At 50.8% G+C, this 24,556-nt stretch overlaps 2 protein-coding genes and 1 non-coding gene across 9 annotated transcripts in view; 2 read left to right on the forward strand and 1 right to left on the reverse strand.

Moving 5' to 3' along the window:
• Window positions 1-2,050: 2,050 nt before the first annotated feature.
• The window catches only part of Camkk2 (calcium/calmodulin dependent protein kinase kinase 2), a 30,758-nt gene continuing 8,252 nt past the window's right edge, over window positions 2,051-24,556 (forward strand). For 5 of the 7 annotated variants that reach the window (XM_015502483.2, XM_015502487.2, XM_015502485.2 and 2 more), the window contains exons 1-13: window positions 2,051-2,577; window positions 8,374-8,421; window positions 9,493-9,546; window positions 10,143-10,194; window positions 10,577-10,710; window positions 12,307-12,343; window positions 15,830-15,851; window positions 16,001-16,089; window positions 17,230-17,429; window positions 17,990-18,043; window positions 20,266-20,339; window positions 20,432-20,519; window positions 21,620-21,748. In XM_015502483.2, the coding sequence (XP_015357969.1) occupies window positions 2,110-2,577; window positions 8,374-8,421; window positions 9,493-9,546; window positions 10,143-10,194; window positions 10,577-10,710; window positions 12,307-12,343; window positions 15,830-15,851; window positions 16,001-16,089; window positions 17,230-17,429; window positions 17,990-18,043; window positions 20,266-20,339; window positions 20,432-20,519; window positions 21,620-21,748 (1,449 nt within the window). In that variant the 5' untranslated portion in view covers window positions 2,051-2,109. The remainder of the gene's footprint in view (window positions 2,578-8,373; window positions 8,422-9,492; window positions 9,547-10,142; window positions 10,195-10,576; window positions 10,711-12,306; window positions 12,344-15,829; window positions 15,852-16,000; window positions 16,090-17,229; window positions 17,430-17,989; window positions 18,044-20,265; window positions 20,340-20,431; window positions 20,520-21,619; window positions 21,749-24,556) is intronic. The other 2 variants (XM_015502484.2, XM_015502486.2) reach the window with 1 other exon arrangement.
• Window positions 3,499-3,572, forward strand: Trnaa-cgc. Its single transcript has one exon. It is a non-coding gene; the product is annotated as a tRNA-Ala (tRNA).
• Window positions 6,577-14,852, reverse strand: LOC107156421 (BRCA2 and CDKN1A-interacting protein-like). Its single transcript, XM_048785581.1, has 4 exons — window positions 14,848-14,852; window positions 13,163-13,166; window positions 12,958-12,960; window positions 6,577-7,737 (listed from the first exon to the last, which is right to left on the reverse strand). Exon 4 carries the CDS (start codon window positions 7,725-7,727, stop codon window positions 6,783-6,785), a length of 945 nt encoding a protein of 314 aa, XP_048641538.1. The 5' UTR covers window positions 7,728-7,737; window positions 12,958-12,960; window positions 13,163-13,166; window positions 14,848-14,852; the 3' UTR covers window positions 6,577-6,782.

A 24,556-nucleotide genomic window follows, 5' to 3' on the forward strand; every position in this document is an offset into this window, starting at 1 on the left:
AACCACTTTTAGTGTTATAATTTGGTGGCATTAACTATATCCACTGTTTCATGTGGCCATCACTATCTAGTTTCAGAACTTTCCAACATCTTCAGAAGAAACTTGGTGCCCCTGAGGCAGTCACTCATTTCCTGCTCAGCCTGTCACCTGCGTTCTGCTTGCTTACTCTGCCAACTGGAGTCTTGCTGGTGCCTCATGGAAGTGAGACCGCTCACCTAGTAACCAGCTTGTTTGGTGGAGCCTGGTGGCTTCAGGGTTCTTAGTATTAGAGTTTCCTTCCTTTTTATGGCCCTCGGGTGGTTCCACCACATTCTCTTTATCCATTCATCCATCAATGGACTCTTCCTGCCTTCTCTCCACCTTTTGGCAATTGTAGGTCGCGCTCACGCTGCTGTGAACATTGACTTATGAGCCTTTGAATCCCTGCTTTCAGTTCTTGGGTGTGTTGACAGGGAGAGGAGTGGCTCTGTCAGCTCACCCAGCCACTGCGCTGCAGTTTGAATTTCCACTTACTGTAAACGAGGCTGAGCCTCTGGGCACACGCTTGGGTTCACTGAGGTTCTTTCCCCAGGAGCTGTGTGTGCCAGTGCTGGGACGAGGCTGTTTCCCTCACTGCTTTTCTCGCTGGACTTTCCCTGCCACGTGCCCCCGCTCAGGAGGAAGGACTATTTCATGAGGGCCCAGGGACAGTGCACTGCCACCCTTGCATTTTTTCCTGTGTGTGCTCACCGCCAGTGTGGGTGATGAGCATGGCACCGCCGCCACAGCTGTGATGTACTCACTGAGTGCCAGCGGCGCCTGTGACATTTGTCTGGCAGAATTTGTCAAACACATGAACTAAAGGTTAATATTTCTGTCCCAGAGATGGAGGGAGCTGGCAGCCTAAGGGAGAGTGTCATTCTCTTTTTTAAAAAATCAAGATAAAAGTTCACATAACATGGAAGTAATCTGTGAGTGTGTGTGTGTGTGTGTGTGTGGGGGGGGGAGTGGTAGGGATGGAACCCAGAGCCTTGTACATGCTACACAAGCTTTCTGCCACTGAGCTAAAGCAAACTTCAGGGGCATTTAGCACTTATATAAGACTATGCAGCTGCTGCCTCTGTTTAGATCCAAAACATTTGTCACCCCAAAAGGAAACCCCACCTTTCATTAAGCAGCCACTCCTGATTCCTCCCCAGGTTCTCCTCAGCCCTAGGCAACCATTCATCTTTCTGTCTCTATGGATCTGCCTGTTCTAGAAATTTCATATCAATGGAATCATGCAAGTCAAAGTCTTTCGCCACTGGCCTTTTTTTTTTTTTTTTTTTTTTTTTTTTTTGGTATTGGGATGCTTTTTGTCAGTGAGCTACATCCCCGGGCCATTTTATTTATTTTTTATTTTTTTATTTTTTAGACAGGATCTTGCTAAGTTGCTGAGGCTGGCCTTGAATTTGCAATCCTCCTGCCTCAGCCTCCAACTCCCCTGGCTCACACACCATTCTTTTGGTGACTGTCCTTTCTCTGATGAGACCCTGACCCCCACTTCTCAGTTGAGCATCATCTGCTGAGGCTAGGCCAGACCAGACAGCTGCTTGTACTCCTTGGACAAATATTTTTCCCTTTCTTGGGCCTCAGTTCCTCAACACAGGGGTATAACAGCAGACTCACAACCTCTGGTGTTATGACATCATACTGATACATGTAAACTGTAAAGTGCTGTCTGGATCATTGCCTTGGGAAGGATGCAGCCAGGTGGAAGTGTTTCACTTGGCTTACCCAGTGTTTAAAAATATTTGAAATAATTAGGAAACAACAATTGGGTAGAGCCAGAAGTAGCTGCCAGCTCTGCAGGGCCTGTGCTCTCTTGGAGGTTACTTGGCTCCTGCAGGAATTGAATTTGGACTCCTTCCTCATCGAGGTGCATGAGGAGGGCCTATCAGGAGGAAGTGCAGCTGTTAGATCACATCATGTTTTGCAGGATTTTGTTTTTTTAGGATGTGAATCCAAGGCAGAGGTTAGGCCCCAGCCTGGGCCCCTAGGCCCTGCTTTCTGACTCTCTTTTTCTCTGCAGGTGGCGCTGCTGCCGGATGGGAGAGCCCAGGCCCCTTGGATGAAGTGGCTGCACGCACCATGTCATCATGTGTCACTAGCCAGCCCAGCAGTGACCCGGCCGCCCCCCAGGATGAGCTGGGGGGCGGGGGCAGCAGTAGTGAAGGCCAGAAGCCCTGTGAGGCCCTGTGGGGCCTCTCGTCCTTGAGCATCCACTTGGGCATGGAGTCTTTCATCGTGGTCACCGACTGTGAGCCGGGCGGTGCTGTGGACCTCGGCCTGGCCAGGGACCAGCCCCTGGAGGCCGATGGCCGAGAGGCCCCCCTCGATGCTTCGGGGCCCCAGGCCCGGCCCCACCTCTCAGGTCGCAAGCTGTCCCTGCAGGAGCAGTCCCAGGGTGGGCCGGCGGCCAGCAGCAGCCTGGACATGAACGGCCGCTGCATCTACCCGTCCCTGCCCTACTCGCCCGTCAGCTCCCCGCAGTCCTCGCCGCGGCTGCCCCGGCGGCCCACCGTGGAGTCTCACCACGTCTCCATCACAGGGATGCAGGTGTGTGAGCTGCCACCGCCGTGTCTGGGTCAGCTGGGCATCCCAGGAGGATCCCGTGCAACCGTGGAGCTGGAGGGAACCCCAGGAAACTGGCAGGGTGGCGGGGAGTGAGTCCGCCTTGGAAGGAAGTCCGCAAAGGTGCGCGGGCAGCGGCCTTGACGCTTCGGGGAGCCCTGGGCACACGGAGCCCAGCAGCCTCAATGCCCAGCCTAGGGTGAGGGAGCCCCAAATGCTCTGCTCAAGCTGCCATCCGTCCTTGTGAGGAACGCTGGGGTGGGAGGCCACCTGGGTGAGGGTGACCAGAGCATCTCCAGAGCCAGGGGGTCTCCTGCCAAGTGAGGCAAGGGCTGGGGGGTGCGGCTCAGCACTAGAGCGCATGCTCCTGCCTGGCTCCAGCCCCCGCCGCAGCACCAGAAAAGAAGAAAGATGGATGCAGGTGCTGGGGGTTGGCAGGTGTGCAGGTGCAGAGAGATGGCAGTCCCGAGAGAGAACCCTCGTGGCGACCCCCTGCCGCATGGTTGAGGCAGCGCCTTTTCTCCTAGGGTCCTTACCATCGCTTCTGGGAGGTGAATCCATACTCACATCCCACCGCGTTCCCGGGGCCTGTGATCTGCCCTCACCCTTCTCCTGCCCTCTGCTGCTGGCTCACCAAGGCCAGCTCCATCCAACGACCTTGTCAGGACTGGGGTCCCCTCCAGAGCAGCCCAGCCCTCTCTCCTGTGGCCCTGCCTTCTCTCCTTCATGTGCTCCTCAGCCTCTCATGACCTGTGTGTTTCTCTGGTTGTTATTGCCTGTCTCCCCCAGGCTGGAGCCGCCGCTCCCCGAGAGCTGCTGCCACACCGCTGTGTCCTCAGCAGCTGGCCCAGGCACTGGTGCACAGGAGGAACTTGAACATAGCATATTAAGAAGGAATGAGGGGCTGGGGATGTAGCTCAGTTGGTAGAGTGCTTGCCTCGCATGCACAAGGCCCTGGGTTCGATCCCCAGCACCACACACACACACCAAAACAAACAAACAAAAACGAATGAAAGCTGGGTATGGTGACAGTGCTTGTAATCCTAGTGACTTGTGAGACTCAGGCAGGATGCCAGTCCAGGCAACTTAGTGAGACCCTGTCTCAAACAGTTAACAAGTGCTGGGATATAGCTCAGTGGTAGAACACTCCTGGGTTTCAATCCCTACTATAAAATAATAACAATAATAATTGAATTAGAAGAAAACTCTTAATTGGCTGGTTTTAAAGGAGCAACCTGGCTATAGGGGCTGCATTTTGAAGGCTAGGTAGAGCTTCCATAATTGGACATGTATACATAGAAAGGTCAGTGTAGGGAAGTCTGCACCCTGAGCAAAGGCCACAGGGTGGAAGGTATGATGGGGGAGTCAGGGGTTTAGTTAGCTGGAGTATAAGGCCCATAATGAGGGCTGCCATGCTACAGACACTCCCCTTCCCGGAACAGTGGCTTTAAGGCAACTGGGCTTGTTTATCATGCAGAATAAATCTGGTGCCAGGCATTTGGGGACTTGGTGTGGTGGTTCTGTGGTGGTGGCCTCTGCCTTCACAGCTGTGTTCCAGGCAGGAAGAGGGAGCTGGGGAGAAGGGCAGAAAGTGGCTGCCTCCTAAGGTAGTCCTCTTTCCTGCAAGTTCTATCCACCAACTCCTGCCTGTCTCCCACCTGCTGGCCAGAACACAGCCACGCAGCCACCCTAAGCTGTAATAAGCTGGAAGTGAAGTTTGCCAGATGGGACATTGCCTCCCAGAGGTCTGTTTAGAAGGAGAAAGGGGGAAACTAGTATTTGGTGGACAACTAAGTGCCTTGTGCAAGGTCAGAGTTTTAGGGGCCCTTGAAGGCCAGGCCATGGAGTCAGCCTGCAGCCGTGAAGCGGCAGGAAGCTAGGGCTGGACTGTTGGAACTGCTCATCACATCCCTCTAGGGCTCAGGGGAATGAAAGCAGCACAGGAGAGGAAGCTGGAAGCAGCCTGAGCTTCCACCCTTGGGAGGGGCTCCATGAGCCCTGGAGGTGACTTGCAGGCCAGAAACCAGGACCATCGCAGGACCCTCTCAGTGAGAGAGAAAAGGAAGTTGAGAAATGGGGTAGTATGGTGCCACTATTTATGGCCCCAGCTCCTCCCTGAGGCAATACTCTGTTTTCTACAGGGCATCTTACCAAAAAAAGGCCTGCAAATTTGGATGCGGAACTTGTATCAAGGTTTGGGAAAAGGCTTAGAATCATGGGGGAGGGAAGTGAAGGGTAAAATCAAAAACTGCATGTTTCAAATGAACAAAAATTAGTTTTGAGCCAGGTGAGGTGGTGCATGCCTGTAATCCCAGCAGCTCAGGAAGCTGAGGCAGGAGGATCTTGAGCAATTTAGCGAGGCCCTAAGAAACTTAGTGAGACTCTGTCTCTAAAATAAAATACAAAAATGGTCTGGGGATGTGGCTCAGAGGTTAAATGTCCCTGGGTTTAATCCCTGGTACCCCCCCAAAAAAAATTAGTTTTGATACATGACTTCACCTGTGAAACCATCAGCACAACCAGTCATTTGGGCTTCTCTAACATGCCCTGCAACCGTCCTCCCTGACTTCTCATTTCCCAAGTAGCTGCTGATCTGCTCTTTTATCACTAGAGATTAATTTGCAAGTTCTATATTTTTATAGAGGTGGGATCATTTAGTATGCACCCTTTTTTTTTTTAGCTTAGTTTTTTGTAATTTATCCATGTTACTCTGTATAGTGATGGTCCCCAGAGCTGCAGATTCAGTCAACCTGGGGTGGAAGATATATGGAAAGAAAAAAGTACATCTGAACTCAGTGTGTTACCACCCCCAACTCGTCATTATTTCCTGAGCAATACCACATGACAGCTACTTCCATAGCATTTACATTGCATTAAACATATAAGCAACCTGGAGATGATTTAAAGCATAAGAGGGAGGTTACATGCAAATGCTGTGCCATTTATGCAGGGTACTTCTGCATCTGCAGATTTCAGTTTCTGCAGGGGGTCCTGGAATCAATCTCCTGTGGGTACGAGGAACAGGTGGATCAGCTGTGCCTTTTTATGCAGAATCCTTCCATCATATGAATGAGGCACAGTTTGTCCATTCACCTGTTGATGGACTTTTGGGTTACTTCCAGTTTTTGAGCATTACCAATGAAGCATGTTTTCATTTTCCCTGGGTAAATGACCTGGAGCAGCATGGCAGGGTCATATGGTAGGTGTGTGTTAAGAAACCGCCAAATGCTAAGGCTTTTGTCTGCTCTGCATTCTTGCTGAGCCTTGGTCTGCTCAGTTTTGATTTTTGCCAGCCTCTCCCTGTGGCTTTTGTGTGTATTGCCCTGATGACTAATGATCTTTTCATGTGCTTATTGACCACTTGTTTTATTTTTCTTTGGGGAAATTTCTGTTCAAACTTTTGCCCATTTTTTAATTGGGTTGTTGGACTTACTATTATTGAGTCATAGAGTTTAGTTTGCTTGTTTTCCTGTGCTGGGAGTGAACAGAGGGCTTCGTCACTGTAGGCAAGCACTCTACCACTGAGCTGCGTCCCCAGTCCAGGATCCAGAGTTCTTTTATTTTGGATTTCATTTCTTGTCTAATGTATGTGTGATGAATCCTCTCAGCCAGTGTGGGCCTTGGCTTTTCTTTTTCTCCAACCCCCTCTCCCCCCATTTCTGGGGATAGAAACTAGGGCCTCACACATGCTCAGTGCTCTCCCACTGAGCTACACCACCAGACCTTTTAAAATAGTGTCTTGAGGTACGAAAGTTTTGACTTCAGTGAAGTCAAAAGTATCATTTGTTTGCTTTTGTGTTTTGTACTTTTTGTGTATGATCTAAGAAACCTTTGTCTACCTCCAAGTTTGCAGAGATTTTTTTTACCCCTTTGTATTTTTGCATGACAATGTAGGCATGATTACTTCTTTCTTTATTTTATTTATTTATTTATTTAAAAATAGGAGTTTTATTGAATTCTTCAAATTACTACTCCATGTTTTTCTTCTTGGTGGAAGTTTTTAATCAACCATTCATAATTTGACCAAAAAAAAAAAGATATTTTGTGAATGTGTCATAGACACATGGAAAAGAACCCTACTTTTGTAGAGGACTTAAATATGAATAAAGTCATGAGTTTTTCAGTAAATCTCCACTGGGTTTTCTGGTAATTTTACAAAAATAAGCCCATCAATGTCCATGAAAAATGGACTAGATAGATAGATGATATTTCAGTTTATCCATAATTTCACTCATCTTGCTGTCTGGAATTAACATCACAGTTCGCAAGGGCTTCATTGGTATATCATCAAAAGACCACCTGCCTCCCAGGCAAGTGTCGCTCTCCTCTTGCACTGAGTAGTTGAACTTCAGGACTGCCTTCTCATAAAAAAACTCTTCCTCTGCATTTACAAACATTAATTCATCCTTCTGGTTGCTCCATTTCTTTTTGGAATTGGATTTTCCTGCTTCCACAAATGTCTTACTAATCAGAAGGTAGAAAGAACACTTCCCACATGGCTTATTAGTTTTGTGTGACTCTACTAGTTCTTTCTGAAGCTGCTGGTGCATGGGCAGAGCAATCTGAAGAGGGACATTAATGAATCTTTCACTTAGGAGAAAGCCCACAGGCTTGGTGGTGTCATTTAAAAGCTTGTCCAGCTGTTCAACCACACTCTTTTCACAGTTCTTCTTACAGAAGCTTAGAACCAACTCTTTAATTTGTTCAGCACACTGGGTACCCTTTCTTTCAGTTAAATTTAAAAGGCTTATGAAACCAAAAATTTCATCTTCATCTGCATCATCATCATCGCTGTCTTCTGAAACATTTGTTTGCTTAATCACACTTCCAATATGGTTCTGTTGAATTAAGAGATCTGTTAGTTCTGCAGTGTTCACAGGAGCCTTTAGGAAAAGCTGCTGCAGTAATTTCTTAATTCCATCATAATCATTATCTGAGATGGAATAAGCTTCAAATTCAATATTCACTTCCTCATCAAGGACCTCGTCTTCGTCCTCTTCTTCGTCACTATCCTCATCATCTTCGTCTTCATCCTCGACTTCATCCTCCCCTTCTTCTTCGTCGTGCCGGATGGGGTCTCCGGGAGGCCACGGGGCTCCGTTCCCCAAGGCCCGTCGTTTGGCCCGGGACACCATGCTGCCGTTCCTCTTTCTTTATTTTAAAAAAATATTTTTTAGTTGTCATTGGGTCTTTATTTTATTAATTTATATGTGGTGCTGAGAATCTAACCCAGTCCTTCACATATGCTAGGCGAGCACTCTACCACTGAACCCAACCCCAGCTTACATGATTATTTCTTTTAAGTTGCTGAGGCTGGCCTCAAATTTGCAATCCTCTTGCCTTAGCCTCTTGAGTCAGTGGGATTACAGGCATGTGCTACTGCACCTGACACATGAATACTTTTTAAATTTAAAATTTACTTTTTGAAAGTGTGAACGATCTTATAAAAATAGATATTAAAGACTGCATATTATATGATTTCTCCCCCACTTTTTTTTGGGGGGGGGTTTGGGGATCCACCCCAGGGCCCTGCTGAATAAACATGTGCTCTCCCACTGAGCTGCACCCTCCAGCCCTGTGTGATCACAGTTGGACAAAGCACAGCAATGAGGAAGATCTGTGTCAGGACAGAGGTCATTCTGGAGAAGGGACACTGCCTGGGAGGTGTTTCTGGGGAGCTGGGAGTTTTTATTTTCTTGATTTGGGTCCTGGTTTTGTGTGTGTGGGGTTCAGTTTGTGGAAAATGTATCTGTTACAAATTTTAAATTACTTACTTTCTAGGACTGTGTGCAGCTGAATCAGTACACATTGAAGGATGAAATTGGAAAGGTAAATACCCCAGGAGTTGGGCTGTCTTTCCACCTTGACCAGGGACATTTCAGACACTGTGGAAGGAGTTTATTGGAGCTGGGAGTGGAGAGAGGAGTCTTTGGAGGCAAGGCTGAGGGGGCGTCTAGTAATAGGAGCAACCAACTGGACCGAGAAAAGATGGCTCCCGTCATTTATTTAAGGGGGTACGGCAAAGGCAGGGATAAGGTTTCAAGAGCGGAGTCTTGCCTGTGATGTCTCAGTCAGCAGGTTTATTGACATCTTGGCAGGCCACACCCATCTCAGGTTCTGTGTGGGATCTCTGGCAGAGTTTGAGGGGGAAGTGCACCTGCGTCAGGCACACAGTCCCTGTGGGGGTGCCACGGGAGTTTCCCAATGCCAGACTTATCCCCTCATTAGGCTACCGTGTGCAACATAGCCCCCACTCAGCCCATGGATGGCTCGTGACAGTCTAGTGTATTTTTTTAATGGTCTAGTATTTCTGTTTTTGTATATTAAAATTAAATGTTTCTGCAAAAGCTCAGAAAGCTTCCAGAGCAATGCCATATTGCTGTGCTGATTGTATGCATCCATTAGTAGATTTTTTTCCCCCTGAAGTTACTCTCACATCTGTATTTTTGTTTTGTTTCAGCCAAAGAACAGTATTATTACAGGGTCAAAAGCCCAAATGCCAGGAGAGAATAAGTCAGTAATATAAGTGGGCGTGGATGCGAGATGGAAGATACTAGAGAGCAGTGAGGACTGTGGCAAAGCATTAAATTATGGAAATGAGGGCTCCTGAGCAAGGCAGCCTAGGTATGAAAGTAGGGAATAGTGAAATCAATGGTGAACATTAGAGAAATGATATCTACATGTGGTTAGACCTCCCAGCTTTTTTCAAAAGAAGCCAGAAATGTGGGTTTTTAATATCAAATCTTTTCAAATATTGTCAACTAAATTCAAACTTTGTAGAAACTGCAGATCCAACAAAATACAGTTTCAGGGCACATTTGACCAATAGGCAGTGGTTTGCAGCCTGTGCGTCAGGGTCCTCATTGTGCAGCTGTATCACGGGCATCTCCCTTTATCCAGGGCTCCTATGGCGTGGTCAAGCTGGCCTACAATGAGAACGACAACACGTACTATGTGAGTACCCACACTCCCCTCCCCGGGCCCCTCCTTATCCAAAGCAAAGCTCACTTTCCTGGAAGATGGACAGATCTGTGGACTCATCTTCGTAGCACCTCAGGGAGGAAGCAGGGTTCCCGTTGGACAGAGGGCAAGATGGGAAGGTGAAGTAATGCAGCTTCTGCCTCCTCCGTGGCACTGAGAAAAGGGCAGTAGCTGGGCGAATTGCCCCTGTGGAGGTGGTCCAATGTGGGTTCACACCTGGCTCTAGCGGGTGCCAAGTATGTGCCCTTGGCAAGGGGTGCTCCTTGGCACCTCAGTTCCCTCGTGTAGAGCATCCAGTGACGTCCTTCCTCAGCCCTCTTCACCATCCCTGCAGCCCACTCACGTTTGGATTCAGGGGCAGAGAGTCAAAGGCTTGAGGTTTTCAAGCTGTGTTCCAGGTCCAGCCTCCTTGGAACCCAGGGATGCTTGGCCCCTGTTTTGATGGGGAGCTCACCCTTGTCCCGAGGCTGTCGTGGTGCCAGGAGGTCCGCCAGGCCTGGGGTGGAGGGAGCCTTTCCTCACATTTGCTCCTTGCTGCTTTAACTGGACCTGGGGCCTTTCTTCTGCAGGCGATGAAAGTGCTGTCCAAGAAGAAGCTGATCCGACAGGCTGGCTTTCCACGTGAGTGCGGTGGGCGGGGCCTTCACCCTGTGTGCGGCTGGGGCAAGGAAGGACAGAGCCCAAGTATGGTGTCCCCTCCCTCCCCAGAGCTCCCCCCTGAGGACAGTGCCAGGCCTCCTGCGGACATTCTGTGTTCACTTTCATTTAAGAATATTTACTGAAGTGATGCAGGTGTTGTTCCCGTGAGCTTTTCTATACTGTGGCGTGATGGGTGCTTTGTTGCTGAGTCTTCACCAGCATTCACTGCAGGGCCCCTGGTGGCAGCAGCTGCTCCTGCCCTGCTAAGTGCTTCTACCTTTGCCCCCCCCCACCCCCCCGCAGCTGCCCTCTGCAGGGGGGAGTCTCTCTGCCCTGACCTGGGCGGCCTTTGTGTCTCCTGCAGGTCGCCCCCCACCCCGAGGCACCCGTCCTGCCCCTGGAGGTTGCATCCAGCCCCGGGGCCCCATTGAGCAGGTGTACCAGGAAATCGCCATCCTGAAGAAACTGGACCACCCCAATGTGGTGAAGCTGGTGGAGGTGAGGTGGGGTGGGGTGTGGAGGATGGAGGCATGGAGGTCCGGCCTTGCTTTGTGAATACCCAGATGCTTCGAAGCCACTGGTTTCCAGGGAGAGCCAGGTCGCACCACCTGGCGCTGCAGAGCCAAGTGGTCTTTTGCTTCAGGCTCCCTAACTATTGTTACTTTGTGTCACTGTCACCCCTCCTTATTCCCATTTTACAGATGGAGACGTTGAGGTCCAGAGCCACTCAGGTTTGCCTTCGCTCACTCCTGTGGGTGGTTGTGGTACAGAAGCAGACACACATGTGCTATAAATTCCAAGAAAACCTTATTTGCAAAAACAGATTCAGGCTGCATTTGGCCTGCAGGCTGACCTTTGCCAACCCCTGCTGCAGTCAGCAGTATTTACAATCTTAATCTCAAGACTCCTTTATGCTCTTAAAGATGATTGAAAGGCCCAAATCACTGTGGCCTATGTAGGTTATATTTATTCATATTACTTCTAAGAATATAAACTGAGACATTTAAAAATTATTGATTGATTGATTTAAAAACAGCAATAATCTTGCCATATGCTCTGGTGCATGCCTGTAATCCCAGCAACTTGGGAGGCTGAGGCAGGAGGATTACAAGGTTGAGGCCCCTGGGGAGCACATTCCTGCCTTTGGTGTGTGGGAGGCCACTGCCATACCTTGTCCGGGACCTACAGACCCTAAACCCTAGGTGGGCAAGGCCCGGGTCTGACTTGCCCACAGGGAGGGGCGCAGGGCTCCAGATGGGCAGCCCAGCTCTGCCTGGGTGCACCCCAGCTCTGCCTGGGTGCACACCTTTCCCAAGCCTGTTGGTGATTCTCGGGTGGCTGGAGAATGTGGGAAGAGGTGGGAGGCCTAGTCTGTCCAAGGAGAGAAATGGCAGCTGCAGGTCATTCCCTCCATCATGGCTGCCAAGCTTCATGCTCTCGACTCCCTGATGCTGGAATTGGCCATCTTAGAGGAAGTTCCATGGGCAGTTGGTTTGCAAGTGGCCCTGAGTCCTGCAAAGTCTCCCTTCTCCCTAGTGTCCTGTGGTATCTGGTCTCTCTGCCCAACAAGATTCTGCCGTTCTGTTGGCTTGTTTATTCCCGAGGTGTCTCTGAGCACCTCCCGTGTGCCCAGCCCTGCCTCAGACACCACTGACATAATGGAGGTGGTTACCCCTGTGCTGTCCATTGGTGAGAGGCAGTTCTGGACAGGGAAATGTCATTTCCTGCTGGGGTAGGGAGGGACAAGGCCACCTCATGGAGGTGCCACTAGTGCCAGATGGGCTCTGAATTTCATCTTGAAGACCAGTCCGTGTCTCTCCTAGGAGATGGGCTGGATTCTTACCCACATGTGCCAGAAGAGGCTTTGCCTCTCCCTGTGGTCACCTCCTTTCTGGGTGCTTGGAAACCTCGAGGACTGGGCTGGGGGTGCTTACTTTCCACTCTTTGGATCTTGCGCTCTGAGGAGTCCTCCTGGGCCTTCCATCTTAATTAGGAAGAGGGGACCCTCCCATGCCTCCTCCCTGCTCATGTCGGTTCTCTCTGTCCTCTCCTCTGCTTCGTGTCCTGGCCTGTTCCTGGTGGCTGTGCCAATAGGTCCTGGATGACCCCAATGAGGACCATCTGTACATGGGTAAGAGACCCCTCTCCTTCTGCTGCTCTCAGGCAGCTGCACCTGCCAGTGTCCAGGGGTCCTTTCAAGGCAGCCAGTGCCCAGCCATGGCCCAGGGACATCTGACCAAAGGCAGCTTCTCCTTTCCTGGTCCGGCTGGGCCCCACAGTGAGCCCTACAGAAGGCCACACCCCGAGTTCAAAGTGAAGCTGTCGTAGTCAGGGAAGATAGTGTAGAGAGAGTGGTGGGCAGGCCACCTCAGGTAGGAGATGACCGCTCAGCATTTGAGTGTCAAGGACACAGCCCTGTTACCTTTGGAGAATGGCATTCCAGACTGAGGGACCAGCCATGGGAAGGCCCTGAGGCTGCAGGAGATTAATATTGTTCAAGGAAAACGTAGAGCAGGGAGAGGCCAGGGCGGGACACCTGGGTCCTTAGCCAGGGGCAACAGAGGTTTTGAGCACTGGACATAGAAATAAAAGGACTCAGGTGTGTCCTCAGAGACCCCATTAAAAAAAAAAAAAAAAAAAAAAACCAGGACATGAGCCATCCCTGTCAGCTCTCCTAAATGCTGATGAGGGAGGAATGACAGGACCCACCGAGACCTGTCAGCAGACTGTCAGGCCCAGGGGCACGGACTGACAGGCCTTGTATCCAGGAACCCCTGGCTGGGGTGGGCCTAGATGAGCCTGTGCATTCTGAATGCACAGAGAGGACAGCCTGGGGAATGGCTGAGGAGGTGAGGGCAGTGGAGGTGGCAGGCTGGCCACCTGGATGGCCACACAGTGACCCTGGGCTACACAGGGCGTGCTCATAAAGTAATGAGTCTGGTTTGAAGACAGAGCTCAGGGTGTGACTTCCCCTAAGGCAGCAGCCCTTCGGTTCCAAGGATGCTATTCTTGCCTAGGACTTTTTTTTCTTGCCCTCCCCAGGTTTTTATTATGAGAATATTCGGCCTAAGAGAAGGCGGTGTTGTTCGGTGAATCGCTGTCTACATAGCCCCAGGTTCAGCAGTTGACTTTATCTACCCTGCTGTCTTCCAACCATCTCTGTCTCTTTATTTTGCCAAACCATTCAAAAATAAAGTAGCAGACATCTCAGGACTCCAGTCCCTGAGTACTTTAGGGTGCATCCCATAGTAAGGACATTCTTGTACATGACCCAGAACCAAATGGAATTATCCCTGTTCTTTGAGAGCATCTAATGTGGCCCAAATTTGAATCTTACAACTTTTTAAAGACTTCCTTTGGAAACAGTTTAGACGCTGGGTGCAGTGGTACGCTCCTGTAATGCTAGCTACTTGGGAGGCTGAGGAGGGAGAATTGCAAGTTCAAGTCCTGCCTGGGTGACTTAACAAGACCCTGTCTCAAAAAATAAAAAGGAACTGGGTGTGTAACTCAGTGGTAGAGCAACCCTAGGTTCAATCCCCAGGACCAAACAAACAAAAAGCATATGAGATAATTTTGGGTGCCACATAGAAAACATTTAAAAAACTTTTTTTTTTTTGCATTTAATTTAAAACTCTATAGGAAAAACTATAACCAGTACACTAAACTCATGATTTCATGAATGTTATTACTTACAACAACCTCAAAAAATTAGAAACTAAGTTAATTTTTTTAAAAAGTTAAATATGTAATTATTTATATAGCATATATATTTGGCCAAGTTGTACACCTAGTAAGTGATTGAGTGCAGGTCAGGGAAATAGGACAGAGTCGTTTGTGCCTAGAATGGTGCCCCTGGTGTAATTTTCTCAGACTCAACTCCAAATGGCTTTGGGCTGTTTCTGAGGAGATCATTTGTTCATTCAGTAAACATTGCAATTTGTCAGGAACAAACTCAAAACTCCTCATCCTTGGCATTCACCTAAGTGTTACCTGTAGGCCTTAAAGGTGACAACACTATAAAAAAATAACAAATGCTTAGCAGGGTGAGGGGAGCTGGGAGTTCCAGGTCAGGGGGATGGGAACTCAAATGGCTTCTGAGGGGACATTTAGGCAGGACAGTGGGGACCAGGTGTCAGAGGGCATTTTACACCATTGTAAGAATGATGGTGCACACCTCTAATCCCAGCAGCTTGGGAGGCTGGGATGGGAGGATTGCGAGTTCAAAGCCAGCTTCAGCAATTTAGCAAGGCCCTAAACAACTTAGTGAGACCCTGTCTCTAAATAGAATATAAAAAAAAGGGCTAGATGTAGCTCAGTGGCTAAGTGCCCCTGGTAACAAAAAACAACAACAAAAATGGCTTTGACTCTGAGCTCTTAGCAGGGAGGGTGCCATTGTGGGGTTTTGAGTAGACTGGAGAGAGGAATGGGTACAGAGTGTGGCCCAAGCATCACAGAGGAGTTTCCCAGGCTGTGTGAGGCGGCAGTGTCACCGAGGCCACAGCGGGAGATAAGCCATGCTAGCTCAGGCTGTCGAGCAGTTGGGAAAATTCCCACGTGGTTACTTTTACTTTCCAGCCACAGCCGTGTGTGCTGAGGAGACGGGCCAGATGATAGGTTTCAAGAAGGGACTTGAACCACAGGTCTGACCTTCAAAAGGTAGACTGTGCGGCCTGTATTTCTAGAGGAAATTCCCACCCACCACTCAACCCCAAGAGTAGCTGAACTGTTGGTGACTGAAAATAAACCTGTTCCAACAGGCCAGCCTCCCCCAGGCCGGCTGACTACGGTGCTGGCTGGGTGGGAGGAAGGTGCAGAAATCATGAAACTTGCAAGTTAAGACATAAATAACCGAGGCAGGAAAGGCCGGAGCTTCTCACCACAACCTGAAGCAGCAGCAGCTGTGTCTTTTTTGGGGGGTGGGGGGTGGGGGGTTCCGGGGATTGAACTCAGGGGCACTCAGTCACTGAGCCATATCCCCAGCCCTATTTTGTATTTTATTTAGAGACAGGGTCTCACTGAGTTGCTTAGGGCCTCACTTTTGCTGAGGCTGGCTTTGAACTCACGATCCTCCTGCCTCAGCCTCCCAAGCTGCTGGGATTATAGCGTGCGCTACTGCACCCAGCAGCAGGTCTATTTTAACTCAGGCTTATGGTGCCTGAATCCCTGGGAGTGACCAGAGGACGTAGTTGAGCATCAGTCCTATCTCTTGGAACCTCCGAGGTACAAGTGGAGGGACAGGAGGGAGCCCAGGAGCCCCTGTCCTGCTCCCCTTCTCCCCTGCCTTGTTTTCCTTCACCAATGGATCCTTGGCCATTTTGAACACTAGAGGTAAAAAGCCAGGCTGGGATCCTGGGGACGACAGAAATCTCTGGTCCTTGGCCTCCCAGTGGGAACTCGGCAAAGCAGGACATTGAGTGGCTTGGGTGCTGTGGACTCTCTCTCTCTGGTCCCCCAGTGTCACTTTGTGTGCTTCTTGGTGTTTCTGGAGGTGGATGGGAGATGGGGAGCACCCCGAGGGAGTTTTCCAGTTTCCCAGTGTAACAGTTGACCCCTTTCTCTTCTTTGACCTTGACCCTGACCCTAACCCCTAACCCTAACCCCTTTTTTTTCCTTACAGTGTTTGAACTTGTCAACCAAGGGTGAGTGTCCCTGCTCCCAGGCATGGTCCCTGCTCCTGGGTGTGATGCCCTTGGCTTTGTGACCTTCAAGGCTGAGGGAGGTGGTGCTGGGCTCTGCTGCGGGGAGAGGGCGAGGGCTGATCTGTGTGTCATACATGTTGACGTTTCAGGCCTGTGATGGATGTGCCCACCCTCAAACCCCTGTCTGAAGACCAGGCCCGTTTCTACTTTCAGGATCTGATCAAAGGCATCGAGTACTGTAAGTGGGGCCCGTGGGAGGATCATCACGCCTGGTGGTGGTCAGTCTTCCCAGCTGGTGGGTGGGAGTGGGAGGGTCTCTTGGTGTGCAAGGCAGTGGGCAGCAGACAGACTGTGTGAGTGCAGAGCAGGGCTGGCTTTGGAGAGCAGTCTTGGGGGCAAGCAGAAGCTGCTCTTCCTTACAAAGAGAGAAAATGAAGAGCAATAGTAGTTATGAGCATTTCTCCAGTGAATTTCGTGTGAACCAGGCACTGTTTGGGGCATTATCTTCGTTCATCTCTCATTCCTCCCGAGGACCTGGGACGGGGACCCTGTTAACCTCCCGGAACCTTAGTTTCCTCATCTGTAAAATGGAGACAAAGTATTTCTCAGCAGGGTTGAGTGGTTATATCAGTGGTTCTGATTGGCAGGTGTCCTTTCTGCTCCTGGTTGTTAAACATTTCCACTGTTATCCCTGCCTGTCACATAAGATTATTTTGAAGTTTAATTGGGATAAATGTGAACCACTTAGCACAGAGCTAAGCCCAGGACTGGGTGCCCAACAGTGACACCCTCTGTTCTTATTGATACTATGATCGTCATCACCACCCCAGAAACTACACCTAGGTTTCCAGACCATAGCACCATCCATTGCCATTGGCTGACACCAGACAGGAACGATGAGCCGAGTCCTCAGTTCTGTTTTTTTGGTTCACACTTCAAATCAGACTGCTCTGGTCATCATTGCTCGGGTGAATTAGTATTGGCCGTTGGTAATTGAAACTGTGTTTGACTGGCGTGAGTCCTGAGGCTCTTAGGAGGGTACCAAACCCAATGAAAACTCTGTGTGTGCTGGTAACCACACAGACAGGGGGGTTACACATTCTAACAGGTGGTTACGAATGGCTCTAGGCAGTCACTGTTTTGGGAACGAGTCCTTTTGAGAATGAGTATCTTTTGAAGACACTTTCCCCCCTTACCTTACCTTTTAGAGGATGGAGGTGCCCAGCAGGTTTGGGAGGGCAGGGTTGGGAAAGACCAGGGGCCATGGCAGAGGAGGCACCAGGGTTATGCCACGCTGTGTCTCTGAGCCGTGTGGCCATATGCAGATCCTCACAGGGGTTTCTTGCTCCCTCTGTTCCCTGGGTGCCATCCTACCCAGTACACTACCAGAAGATCATCCACCGGGACATCAAGCCTTCCAACCTCCTGGTTGGAGAAGATGGGCACATCAAGATCGCTGACTTTGGTGTGAGCAATGAGTTCAAGGGCAGTGATGCCCTCCTGTCTAACACCGTGGGCACACCTGCCTTCATGGCACCGGAGTCGCTCTCGGAGACCCGCAAGATCTTCTCTGGGAAGGTAGGTTTGGACCTGTCTGAACCGCTGAGATCTACCTGTGTTAGGGTCCTTTTGGTTGTAAGTGGTACAAATACAACTTAAATAGCAAATGCACTGGGATTATATAGCTGAGGAGTGGGCATGTGTGGCTTTGGGCTCTGCCAGCCAGTTACGCAAATAGGAATTTGTCTTTCTCCAGCTTTTGGCTGCTTTCCTGAGTTGATTTCCTCTGCGGGTGGATCAGGCACCAGCAGCTCCAGGCTACTTTCAGCTGACCAACCTCAGTAGCAAGAGCATTCCTCTTTCTAAAGAGCAGAGCAAGAACTCTGGGGCTGGTTGTGATTAGCCAAGTGTGGGTTATGTGCCAGTCCTTGGACCATCCAATGATTGGGGGAATAGTGCTCTCCTTGGCCATGCCTGGGTCATGTGCTCTCTAAAAAGATTGGGGGACCAAGACCTGACCCTCCCCAGCTATGTGGACTGAGAAGAGGTGCTTCTCTAAATGGTGCTGGTCAGGCAAAAGCAGGAGATGCCCTTCCCTGCCCCTGGCCACACCTGCCAAGCTCTCTTTTTCCTTGCAGGCCTTGGATGTTTGGGCCATGGGTGTGACGCTGTACTGCTTTGTCTTTGGCCAGGTAAGAGGGTGGGGTGTCCTGTCTCCTGAGTGCTGCTGGCTGACCTTTTGGACTAATGGTCATCTTTGCAGAGAGATAGCACTTATTCATCTGAAATTTCTTTATCTCTGTGGCCAGACATGAATTTGGAAAGAAAGCCCACCTAGACATGGTACAGATCTGTATATGACACTCAGATTTCTGAAAAAGAGTCTGATAGAACAGAAGAGCTGGCAGAGACTCTGGAGTTTGGAGGTATTGCTAAGTTTAGGGCAAGCTCAACAAACACACCACCTCTCCCACTCCTGGGCCCCAGATAGACATCACTAATCAATAGCTGCACTTATTTCTCCTTTGCCTCATATTGCTTTGAGCTTCTTTTCCTCAGCGTGTGCTGAGACTCTATTGTCAGGGACAGAATTAGAATGGGAATTAAAAGTCCCTTTGACTTTTTTTTGACAAAGGGAGTGCTAGTCTGCTTTTTTGTCATTGTGACTCTTGTTGTAGTGGTGGTTTCAATATTATTGATGTTTAGAGGCTTCTCTTTTTAACTGTGAAGTTCAGTTTGATTATGTGAGCAATAAAAAATGTGAAATTTTCCCTTCCATGAGCTTGTGCTCCTGTTGAGGAAAGCTTAAGAATCTGGTCCTGTGTAGGCAGAAGGGAGTCTGTAGCTATCCTCTCCTGTCGCGACTTCTTGCCCGCAAGGAAGACGCAACACTCAGGAATCTTCTTTCAGTAGTTTATTTCAGGCCCTTGATAGTTCTTCTTCTCTCTCTCGGATGCCCCTCCCAGCCTTAATAAAGCATCTCAAGCCCCAATGCAAAGCAGCCACGTGGAGCTTTCTCATAGGGTGATGAAAAGTCATGCGCCAACTCTCCCAAATAAGGAGTTGTTTGTCACAGACCACAGCGGAGCCAGCGCCATCTTGTAATGGCGACCATAATTTGCATAAACGGCAGAAGCGGCTCACCACACTCTCCCACCCCCAGCATTTCATTGGAAAATTTTTAATCACATGACAAAATTGAAAAAATTTTGCATAAACACCCAGGACCCACCCCCACCCCCGCCACTGGAGTCTACAGTGACTGTCTCACTACACCTACTTTATCGCGTGGCTCTCCATTCCCCCACCCATCTTAATTTTTAGTGCCTTGCAAGATGGCCAGCCAGCACCTCTACTGTTCTTCCAAGTACTTTAGAAGGCAGTCATTGGCTAGAACTCCATATTTACCTGTGGTCTTCCCCCACCCCCCATTGGAGGTACAACTTACATACAATGAAATGTGCTATGTTCCTAATGAGTTCTGCCCAGCGGACGCTGCTACCCACACATTGCTCTTAAAGAGATCATTTTCCTTGGACAGGACTCTGTCACCTTTTCCCAATGTGCTGTGCTGTGGATTGAACCCAGAGCCCTGGGCATGCTAGGCAATCGTTCTACCAACTGAGCTATATCCCCAGCCCCAGAGTTCTTTTTTACCAGCATAGACAACCAGCTTCTATGGGATCAGGCCCTCCACCTGGTGAGAGTTGATTTGTCACTTGGGAGGTGGTGCAAAGTCCCATTGAGGTGAAAAGCCCACTCTGAGCTGGCACGTGTCCTCTCTAAACTAATGTTTTTCTCCTCAGTAAAAAGAATACTTATTGTTTTTTTTTTTCTTTTTGGGTCCTGGGGCTTGAACACATGCTGAGCATGCGCTCTTCCACTGCGTTATGTCCCAGTACTTATTATTCCTTATGGCTTCTGAGGGGATGGACAGAGATAATCCAGTATTTATGACCTGAGGCCCTGCTTCCTGTCAGGAATGTCCTAGACATGGGGGATCTACAGTGAGCAAGACAGATGCAAATCCCTGCCCTCCTGGAACTGACAGGGAGTGGTTGGCAGGGGTGGGGGTGGACAGGGAAGGTGAGCTTATTGGTCACTTGCATTACAGAGAGAATAAGCCATGCAAGTTTCCCTGGGAAGATCATTCTGGGTAGGGGGGGACAGTGGATTAAGTGTTGGTCACAAGGCCTCCCACAGAGCCTGGGTTACTGTTGCGGGGGGAGCAGAGTGTTTGCTTTTGTCCCTCCTAGGACATCCCTGGGCAGATGGGAACGCTCCTTCCCCAGACTGGGCCAGGGCTGTTGACTTCTGTCCTGTAACTCACAGGGAATGACACATCACAGGTGGCCTCTGAAGGACACAGGTGGCAGCTGGTCACCACTACTCTCTCCCCGGCCTCTTTTCACAGTGCCCGTTCATGGATGAGCGGATCATGTGTTTACACAGTAAGATCAAGAGTCAGGCCCTGGAGTTCCCAGACCAGTGAGTGTTGCCCATCCGTCCTTCCTCTCCTCGAGTCTTCTTGCAGTCCTGTGCATTTTATCTCCCACCCCTGACATGTCTCCCTCCCCCAGGCCTGACATAGCTGAGGACCTGAAGGACCTGATCACCCGTATGTTGGATAAGAACCCGGAGTCAAGGATTGTGGTGCCGGAAATCAAGGTACCTGGGAGCCACTGCTGGCCCCCGAGGCTGACACCCTGGGTTCAGCCTGCATCCTGTGCTTGGAATTGTTTGGCTCCACCCCGCCTTGGCCAAGCCCTGTGCCCGTTTGTCCACAGCACAACGCCCTCCTCCATACCGCAGCCCTCCCATGCCCTGGGCCTCTGGGTTGCTGGGGCTGGCAAGGGGTAGTGAGGAGGTTCTGGGGGTTGTGTTCACTGTGACTGTGATTGTGGGTTCTGTGACCAATCAACCAGGCAGCCTTGCTCTTGCTCCAACTGGCTCGGGCTGATGGGGCGTCTACCCTGTGCAGACTGATCTAGGGACTTTGTGTTCTCCATACACTGGCTGCTAAAACTCTGGGTCCTTTCCTTGACCTTGAATGTAGAGATATGGGCCAGTCCCTTTGAGGAACTGTAGTGAGAGTGGGAGGGAATCTGTCAGCACTTCTACCTCCTCAACCTGCCAGATTCTACCCTGTTGCAGAAAAAGCTTTTTAGAGAAACCTGTGTCCATCTGCTACCCACCTATCAATGCCACGAGCACATATCTGGCCCTTTAGGAATCCTGAGATGTGCTTTGAGGTCTCCTAGGCACCTGGGCGGCTAACACTGAAAGGTGTCTTAAGAGAGGGCAGTCCAAAAGGTCACATAGAAGGACTTGGACCTGAGGAGAGGGGCTGGGGACAACTCTGGCCTGGATCCTCCTGATCATGTCCTTCCAGCTAGTCTCACTGCCTCCCCAGGCCACCATTTTCCCTTCTCTGCAGTACGGAGGATGGCGCCTGCTCTGAGCGGAGCTTCTAGGTGTCAGTCAGAGTGATGGGCGCTAGTCACCTCCATGCCACACAAGATCTGGGACCAGATGGAGAGCGGGGTCCAAACGCTTTTCAGCCCCGTGGCCCCTCCCATTCTTGTCTTGGCTTTTGCCTGTTTCTTTCCATCTCACTCCCGCCCTCGGCCTGCCCACCAGCTCTCCTGCATGCCTGGCCGCAGGCCCCGGCCGCTCCCTCCTGCATGCCCTTCTTGGCTCCGCTCGCTGGCAGGACCTTCTGGGAGGTGGCTGCACCTGCCCCTCACCCATCCTGTCATTCGTTGAAGCTGCACCCCTGGGTCACGAGGCACGGGGCCGAGCCGTTGCCATCGGAGGATGAGAACTGCACGCTGGTCGAGGTGACCGAAGAGGAGGTGGAGAATTCTGTCAAACATATTCCCAGCCTGGCGACCGTGGTAAGGCAGATGAACCACCAACCACAAGCAGGGCCCGAGACAGCCTGAGGCGCGCCGGCGGCGAGGACAGGGCCAGGACGCAGCGGAGGCCTGGGAAGCAGATGTGGGGCCCGAGAGTTAGGAAGCGGCCGGGGGGCCGCCCCTGGCCCACAGCTGCCAACCTTGGCCTCCGTCTCCTGTGAGGCCCCGTGGCCCATGTTTCCAGAGTGAGGCAGCCCCTCTGCAAGACCACACCGCCCCTCCTGAGTTTTTGCTTTCAGAGCATGGCAGGGGAGAGGAGCCAGGAGGAGGAGCAGGACTGGGCAGGGGCCAGGGATGGGGGCTGGAGCCGAGGTCTCATAAGATGAGGTTCCCATCTGTCTGGAGCTTCAGTTTCCAGAGCAGACAGCCCAGCATGTGACGTCGGCCTGGTGGGCTGTTCCCCAGCCAGGACATGGGCTTCTTCTCTGCATACCTCAGAAAGTTCTTCCCAACTCTCGAGGGTGCAATTTGGCTTGGGAAGAACTGAGCCCCTTTTGTGGCCTTGACTTTGGGGTCCCGACACAGGAAGAAGGAAGCAGAATGTGAATTCTTCAGCCTTAACCTTGGAGACTGTGGGAACTGCCCAGTCACCAAGCCTCTGCCCCTGCGGGCATCTGGCTCCAGGAAGAATCCAGGGGTCTGGGGTCCAGGCAACAGTCCTAGCTGGCTGCCCTCTGTGGCCACCTTGAAAGCCCTGGTGCATTTGGCCAGCTTCAGCCCCAGCAGGCCAGGGGACCCTGGGCTCTGGGAGAGACCTGAGAACCTGCAAAGCCAGCAGGAGGGGCTTCCCTGCTTGGGGAGTCCAGACGCTGGCTCTTCCTCTTCTAGCTTTGCACTGCTCACTTCTGCTTCCCACTTTGCCTGTCTCCCTCTAAATCCTGAGCCCCAGGACTCATCCATGTCTCCTCCTGCCTAGTCCTCTGCATGACCTTCACCGTAGAGACTCACTTGCACCCACTCTCCCTCATCCACCCTTCCACGCACCACACCCCATCTCGTGCCTGTGGCCTGGGAGGCAGCTGGTGTGGGACTCTGTGCCTACTATGGGTTCTGTTCCTGGCTGTCGCCCTGACCCCTCCCCATCCCCCTGCAGATTCTTGAGAGAGAGCCCCTGATCCTGGGGGTCTGGAGTAGGCATTAGCCATTCAGGAACCACTTCTTAAAAATTAAGAGCGGTTTCTCAGGCAGGGACGTGGTGATGAACAATACTGATGTGGCCCCTACCATGGCCCCTGCCATCCTGGAGAGACCACCAACAGATACAGGCACAGTGTAATGGGGTCACGGGGCTGCTCCTGGAGCAGGGACACTTGGCCCAGGTGATGGGTTGGAGATAGCTTCCTGAAAGTAGTGGAAGTGCAACAAGTTAGGGGCAGGGTGTTGACCCGGCCAAGAGAGGGTAGTGGGGCAGGCAGCCCAGCAAGAGGGAAGAGTGCACTGTCCTCTGTTGGGAGGGAGCTCAGCCAGCCAGAAGCTTCTAGAAAGTTAGGGCTGCTGAAGCAGAGCAAGGCACTGCAGAGACAGTGCAATAGAGAATTAAATCTTGACCCCAAGGGTAGGAAGGATCTGAATCCCTGCTGGCAGGAGAGGTGGTGGGAACCTGGCTGGGGTCGAGACCTTCATTCTCAAACCGGCTGTCTTTTTCTCTTTTTTCCTTTTTTCCTCCTATTGAGGTAGAAGTTCCATTAACTATATCAAAGTGAACAATTCAGTGGCATTTATGATGTTCACAGAGTTGTGCATTTGTCACCTTGATAGTTCTGAAGCGTCTTACTCCTGAACTCCCTCCCCAGCGCTCCTCCCCCTCCTCCCCAGCCACCGCTGATCTACTGTCTCTGTACAGGTGTCCTGTCTGGACATTCCATGTCAGTGGAGTCACACGCGTATGTGGCCCTTTTCAGGGCTCATCCTTGCTGCAGCAGGTGGCTGAGTAATACTCCATTGTATAGGTAGACCACATTTTGTTTACCTGTTCTTCAACTAATGGACATTGGCCACTTTTTGATAAATTAGTGTTTTTAAAATATTATTATTGGCAACAAACCCTTTTAAAAAATCAGAAGCTCAGTCAATCCATAATCCTGCTTAAAGAGGCACCATGCTCCGGAGCGTGAGCCCGGCCTTTCAGTGACCATGCTTCCTTTGACAATATCCAAGGGTGATTGGTAAGGAACTTTCCAGGGCTCCCTGGATGGTTACAGGCTAAGTTCCAACTTCATATAGGTGAGGGATTCTTAATCAGGGGCTGAGGGGATCCGGCTGGGCTTTAAGAAGGCTGGGGACAGATGAGGGGAGATGGGGTAGTAGAAGCAGAGAAAAGAAGCTGGGCAGGGCTGAGGGACCAGGAGGGGCCTTTCCTCTAGGCAGCCTCTACCCAGTCCTGGCTAGAGTGGGCAAGGCAGGGGACTGGGCCAGGGCTCAGCCACTCCCAGGCTCAGCGGGACCTACCAGGGCCTCTGTGCCCTTGTGCCCTCACGCCACACCAGCCTGTGAACTGGCGGTCTCCTTGTCCTGGGGTGTTTCTCATCCTCAACTAAAATGCAGGCCCCCGAGAAATTGCTCCTGCTGTGCCTGACCGGAGGAGTGTAGAGTGGTTCGGGCTTTGTAGAAAACACTCAGGGAGTTCCTCAAAATGTTAAGTACAGTTACAGGATCCAGAAGTTCTACAGATGCCTATCTAAGAGGAACGAAAACACGTTCACACACAAATATGAACTCAATCGTCCACCCTGGCACCGTCCGCATCTGCCCAAAAGCAGAAACTGTCCAGATGTCCAGCAGACGGGT

Source organism: Marmota marmota, unplaced genomic scaffold (assembly GCF_001458135.2).
Source record: "Marmota marmota marmota unplaced genomic scaffold, marMar, whole genome shotgun sequence".
Lineage (NCBI taxonomy): Eukaryota > Metazoa > Chordata > Mammalia > Rodentia > Sciuridae > Marmota > Marmota marmota.

Excerpts from the sequence above, each read along its gene's own strand:
- LOC107156421 (XM_048785581.1), bottom strand. The coding sequence starts at position 7,727 with ATGGTGTCCCGGGCCAAACGACGGGCCTTGGGGAACGGAGCCCCGTGG.